This window comes from Molossus molossus, unplaced genomic scaffold, assembly GCF_014108415.1.
Source record: "Molossus molossus isolate mMolMol1 unplaced genomic scaffold, mMolMol1.p scaffold_m16_p_35, whole genome shotgun sequence".
Lineage (NCBI taxonomy): Eukaryota > Metazoa > Chordata > Mammalia > Chiroptera > Molossidae > Molossus > Molossus molossus.
In genome coordinates, this window is record NW_023425372.1 from 945,887 (window position 1) to 951,886 (window position 6,000).

At 62.5% G+C, this 6,000-nt stretch overlaps 1 protein-coding gene across 2 annotated transcripts in view; it reads left to right on the forward strand.

Moving 5' to 3' along the window:
- The window catches only part of PRKCZ (protein kinase C zeta), an 81,356-nt gene extending 75,712 nt beyond the window's left edge, over window positions 1-5,644 (forward strand). The window contains exons 12-18 of one of the 2 annotated variants that reach the window (XM_036281450.1): window positions 664-799; window positions 942-1,029; window positions 1,769-1,888; window positions 2,287-2,366; window positions 2,467-2,556; window positions 4,637-4,752; window positions 4,845-5,644. In XM_036281450.1, coding sequence (XP_036137343.1) covers window positions 664-799; window positions 942-1,029; window positions 1,769-1,888; window positions 2,287-2,366; window positions 2,467-2,556; window positions 4,637-4,752; window positions 4,845-4,932 — 718 coding nt within the window. In that variant the 3' untranslated portion in view covers window positions 4,933-5,644. The remainder of the gene's footprint in view (window positions 1-663; window positions 800-941; window positions 1,030-1,768; window positions 1,889-2,286; window positions 2,367-2,466; window positions 2,557-4,636; window positions 4,753-4,844) is intronic. The other variant, XM_036281451.1, reaches the window with a different exon arrangement.
- The last annotated feature ends 356 nt before the right edge of the window (window positions 5,645-6,000 follow it).

The window sequence follows — 6,000 nt, forward strand, 5'->3', positions numbered from 1 at the left end:
CGGGGTGGGCAGTGCTGGTTTTAACCTTTTAAGGCATCTCCGCACCATCTCCCATTCCCACCAGTGGTGCCCAGGGTCTCAGTTCCTCCTTCTCAACACTGGTTTTGTTTTTGTTTGCTTGACAGTGGCCGTTAGGTGGTGTCCGGTGGTTTTTTTGTTTTGTTGGATTTTTTACCCTCACCCAAGGATATTTTTTCATTTATCTTCAGACAGAGAGGGAGGGAGGGAGGGAGGGAGGGAGGGAGGGAGGGAGGGAGGGAGGGAGGGAGGGAGGGAGGGAGAAACACTGATGTGAGAGAGACACATCGACTGGTTGCCTCCAGCATGACCCTGACCAGGGCCAGGGACCGACCTGCAACTGAGGTATGTGCCCTTCACCAGAATCGAACCCGAGACCCTGGTCCGCAAGCTGACGCTCTAATCACTGAGCCGAACTGGCCAGGGTGTGTCTGGTGGTTTTGGTGTGTGTTTCCTTGACAACCGGGATGTTGAGTGTCTTCCCTGGTCCTGCTGGCCCCCTGCTGTCACCCCAGGACACAGGGACCGAGACGGGGGAGCAGGGTCTGTGGCGACGCCTCCAGCTCGTCCTGTGTGTGTGGGCCGCCCGTCCAGGCTCCTTGTGGGGTCCTCTGCTGACTGCAGGACGTCCCCCACCCCCGCCAGGTTCTACGCTGCTGAGATCTGCATCGCTCTCAACTTCCTGCACGAGAGAGGGATCATCTACCGGGACCTGAAGCTGGACAACGTGCTCCTGGACGCGGACGGGCACATCAAGTTAACGGACTACGGCATGTGCAAGGCGAGCGGCCCCCCGGGTTCTGGGCCCCCCCGCGCCCACCAGCTGCCCTGACCCAGGGTGACCAGGCCTGGGCACGACCACGGTGCCCCGCTGTTTCCTCTGAGGCCCGAGGTCCCTCCTGGTGACCGGCTTTGTCCCACAGGAAGGCCTGGGCCCGGGCGACACCACGAGCACTTTCTGTGGGACCCCGAACTACATCGCCCCAGAGATCCTGCGTGGGGAGGAGTACGGTGAGCACGGCTGCCAGCCCGGGGGGCCCAGGGGGCAGATGTGGGTGAGGGGGGCCCTGACCTCCGGAAGCTTTTCCTCCTTGGGGACGTGGTCACAGAGCAGAGAGGGAGGTAGGGGGCCTGGCCCAGCAGCCAGGAAAAGGGTTTACTGATGAAATCACCCCTGAAACACCCGTTAGTCTCCAGCCCTGACACCGCCTGCCCCCCTCTGCAGCCTCCTCTGTGGTCCGTTTGCTCAGCTGCCCCTGGTGGAGGACACTGGACAGGACTTCTTCTCAGGGAGCCCTGAGGGCCCTGGCCAGTGGGCTCAGCGGTTAGAGCACCGGCCCAAAGACTGAAGGGTCGTGGGTTTGATTCTAGTCAAGGGCAAGTACCTGGGTTGCAGGTTCGATCCCCGGCTTATGTGGGAGGCAACCAATCGATACGTCTCTCTCACATCGATGTCTCTCCCCCCCTCCCTCCCTCCCTCCCTGCTGCTTTCTCTAAAAATCAGTGGAAACATGTCCTGGGATGAGGGTTAACAGAAGATAAAGAGTGGAATCGAGGCAGGAGGGGGAAAGGACAGGGTCCGCAGGTCGGCCCAGCTCTGCCTATGCCGTGAAGTGCACACGGGCGTCGGCCTGGGCGCCCTGCGGGGCCGGGGCTCACACTGCCCGCAGCCGGAAGAGACCAGTGCCCGGGACAGTGGGCCGAGGGGAGGCGGGGCGCCCTGGGCGTGACCGGCCTGTGCTCCCTCCAGGGTTCAGCGTGGACTGGTGGGCGCTGGGGGTGCTGATGTTTGAGATGATGGCCGGGCGCTCCCCCTTCGACATCATCACCGACAACCCCGACATGAACACTGAGGACTACCTGTTCCAAGGTGACAGGGGTGCGGCTGGGAGGGTCTCCAGGCAGGTCCCTGCACCTGCAGCTGCTCGTCCCACAGACGAGGCTGGGCCAGCCCTGTTCTCACGGACCCGCCCTGGGCTGGGACATGGCTCTTTCCGGTCCCGCCAGGGCAGTGCCCCCTTCCAGCCACCTGCCCCCGGTCCAGGACCTCACTGTCCCTGAGGCACTCTGGGGGCCGTGTGCAGAGGGCGCGTGTGCAGAGGGCCCGTGTGCAGAGGGGCCGTGTGCAGAGGGCGCCTGTGCAAGGGGTGCAGCTGGCTCACCCGGGACCGTGCACACATGCTACCGTGTGTGCTGGGTCTCTGCTGCACAGCAGACTCAGAGCGTGGCAGGGGTCCCCGCTTCTCACCACGGCCCCACCCTTTGCAGTGATCCTGGAGAAGCCCATCCGCATCCCCCGCTTCCTGTCCGTCAAAGCCTCCCACGTCTTGAAAGGGTTTTTGAACAAGGTACGCACGAAGCCACCGGGTCCCCGGGCAGATGTCATCCGTGGTGCCCGGGCTTCTGGGCTCCCTGCTGACGTGTCCCTATTTGAACTCTGACCCCCAGGACCCCAAAGAGAGGCTCGGCTGCCGGCCACAGACCGGATTTTCCGACATCAAGTCTCACGCATTCTTCCGCAGCATAGACTGGGACCTGGTAATGCAGCGCAGAACCCGCGCCCCTCCCCGAGGCGACGGGGCATGAAGGGGGTGCTGCCCTGGGCGGGGGCGGGGGCGGGGGTGTGACCGGGAAGCTCACATGTGACAGAACGGGGAGAGGGAGGCCAGATGAGCCCCTAGGGATGGCGCTTCTTGGTGATCCTGGTGTGAGTGCGGGTCCATCTCGGTGTCCTGGCTTTTCACGGGCCTGGTGTCCTCCTGCCGGCTACTGTCGTCGCCCCTGAAAACCAGCATCTGAATCGTCTGAGGCCCGTGGTCTTGTCCACATGCTTGGGTCCTGGTCCAGAACCACCCACTGCTGCCGCGGCCTGGGCGGGCCTGCTGGGGCCCCTTATTCCTGCCGCTCCCTGGGGCCCGGCCCTGGCAGGCCAGGGGTCTGACTTCTGTCCCCAGCTTGCCGGGCCCGCTCGCTGCGCCTCCAGTTCCGTGGGTTTAGCAAGTACTTTCCTGTTTCGTCCCCATTTCTCTCTGTCTCAGGACGGTGGTTTGGGACACAGGTGTGCTGCGTCCCACTGTGACTCCACAGCCCCTCCTCCCCCGGCTCCCCCAGCTCCCGCCACCCCGCAGTCGCCCTTGACCCCTCTGCCTCCCGCACTGGGGCCTTGCTGAGCCCTCGGGGTCCCTGGCATCCCGGGCACACTCTGCACCGCCCCGCACCTTCAGGCGTCCCCCAAAGAGCCGGATCCCCGGCCACCACGGCAGACTGTCTGTGCACTTTCTTCCTCTCGTTTTCTACCTTTAGTCAACAATCAGCAGTCAGTTCTCATCACGTTCACAGTCGGTAGAGTTGTTTTGTGTTTGTGTTTGTGTTAATCCTCCCCAGAGGATACTTTTTTCCATTGATTTTTAGAGAGAATCGGAGGGAGGGAGGGAGGGGGGAGGGAGATCCTTGTGAGAGACACACGGACTGGACCTGACGTCACTGCCCATCCAGCGGCCTGTCACCTTTGTGGCAGATTTCTGGGTCCCTGAGTCCCGGGGGCGCGTCTCCAAGCCCCCTCCACGGACACATTTGTGAGCAGGGATGGTGATTGGTCTCTGGCCACCCCTCCCTTCTCTGCGGGCCCAGGTTGGAAGGCCTGGCCTGTCCATCCACTGCTTTGGACTGAGGAAGGAGGGGGCATGTGGACACTCTGAGGGGGGCTTGCATGACCCCCGGCGAGCACCCCGCTGCGCTGCTTCCTGGTCCATCCTGACTTTGCTATTTACGTCTTTTTAAAGCAGCCCAAGACGCAAGGCAGGCAAAAAGGTTTAAGAAATTCCCCTTTGGCCTGAGGACTGGAGGGTCGCGGGTTCAAGTCCTGGTTAAGGCCACGGACCTCGGTTGTGGGTTCGATCCCTGGCCCCAGCTGGGGTCGTGTGGGAGGCAACCAGTCACTGTGTCTCTCTCTCATCGATGTTTCTGCCCCCCCCCCGCCTAAAAATCAATGGAAAAGTAGCCTCAGGTGAGGATTAACCAAAAAAAAAAAGAGAAGAAATGCCCTCTTTTTACACTTTTATCAGAAAATATTTCATACGGGTCTGACAGGTCAGCAGTCATGAGTGAAGGGGACGCCTCATGGCACTCCGGGGGGAAGAGGGCTGTGCTGCACCCGCGGCCGGGCTGTGGGTGCTGCTGGTGACCGGCTGCCACGCTGGCCGAACCCCTGATGCCCGCGTAGGGAGGACCCGTCTGACGTCCTTGTGCCCTTCACCTGGTCCGTCAGGAGAACCCGTGTTCAGGCTCCACAAGTCCCCGAAGCGCTCTGGGCGTTTCCGGTGTTCCCGGCCCCAGGTGCTTCTGTTGTCCTGACCACCTGGGCCCCCAGTGCACACGGGACCAGGGGCTCGTCTGGCACTGGCTGGCACTGGCCGGGCTGCGGCCATCCCGTCGCGTGGGGCCTTGGGCCATCTCCCTCTCCGAAGGGGACTCGGCCCCACGCAGCAGGCGTCTGCAGGCTCGGCTGCACCAGGGGCCCCGGTGTCTCGGGCACATGGAAACGCTGAAGGCCTTCCGGGTGCAGCCTGGGCGGCCACAGAGAGGACACATCACTGACGTGACTTCTCCGTGTCCCCAGCTGGAGAAGAAGCAGGCGCCGCCGCCCTTCCAGCCGCAGATCACTGACGACTACGGACTGGACAACTTCGACACGCAGTTCACCAGCGAGCCCGTGCAGCTGACCCCCGACGATGAGTAAGCCGGGGCTGTGCAGGACACCTGTCGGGCTGGGCCTGCGGGAGGGGCAGGAGGGCAGCGCCTGCAGCGGGACCTGTGCCTGCCCACAGGGACGTCATCAAGAGGATCGACCAGTCCGAGTTCGAAGGGTTCGAGTACATCAACCCGTTACTGCTCTCCACCGAGGAGTCCGTGTGAGGCGTCCTGTGCCGTGGACACGTCCGTGAATGACCCCCACTCCTTCACCACAGCGCATGCATGCCGGGGAGGGACGCTGCCGCCGAGGCCGGCGCCTCTCGGGCAGAACAGTCGCGTCGGCCGCCCGCGGCTGCGTGCTGGAGGACTCGCTGCTTGTGCCTGCATCGCCGAGGCCCCGCGGTGACCGCGTCCGAGGGACGCCCAGGCCCACGAGCGAAGGTGCACACTCCACAGAGACAGGCCGCCTGCTCCACCGGGACTTCCTGTAACGTCCTGAGGAATAAAATGTACCGACGGTGTCGAGGCTCCCCTGGCTGCCTTCTTTCCGCGGGGGCACGGCTGGCGTCGCGGGGAGCGTGGCGCTGCGCCTGCCGTGGGCGGGGACGGGCGTCCAAGTGCCTGCCGCGGAGTTTCTACCATTTTCTAAGTCCCGGTAAGTTCCCGTTGTTAACATTTAACAATATTTTCACACTGAGCATGTAAGTAGCCGTGCAGTCGCGCCGCGCCATGCCCCTCGCCGTGGCCGCCGTGGCACAGGCCGGGGAGATCGGGTGGCGGGGTTCTGACGTGTTGCTCAGCAAAGCACCAGTAGACCAAAAAAAGGAAGGATGTTGAAAACTAAATCTGCTCAAAATATATTTCTGAAAACACTAGGCCGTGTCTCCGTGATGTCTTGTGTTCGTATCCGATCTGGGGGAAGTGTTTTCATCGGTCACCGTGATGCCCAGAGTTAGGAGATTGGGGACACGTGTGTGACGGGCCCCAGGCTTCCAGTGAAGCCAGCCGGGCGCCTGCAGACACACCGCGTGCCCACGCACCCTCCGTAGGTGAAGGGACAGCTTGGGAAGCCAAACGAGGTTTTCTGGAAAGAGATGAATCACCTGCCTTTTGTTTTCCTTGTCGGTCCTCACCCACGTCATTGACTTTGAGAGAGGAGGAGGGAGAAACATGGATGTGAGAGAGACATGTTGATTGGCTGCCCCCTTCACGACCAGGGTCAGGGATCAAACCTACAAGCCAGGTACGTGCCCCTCGGCCGGGAATCGGACCCACGACCCTCGGTCCATG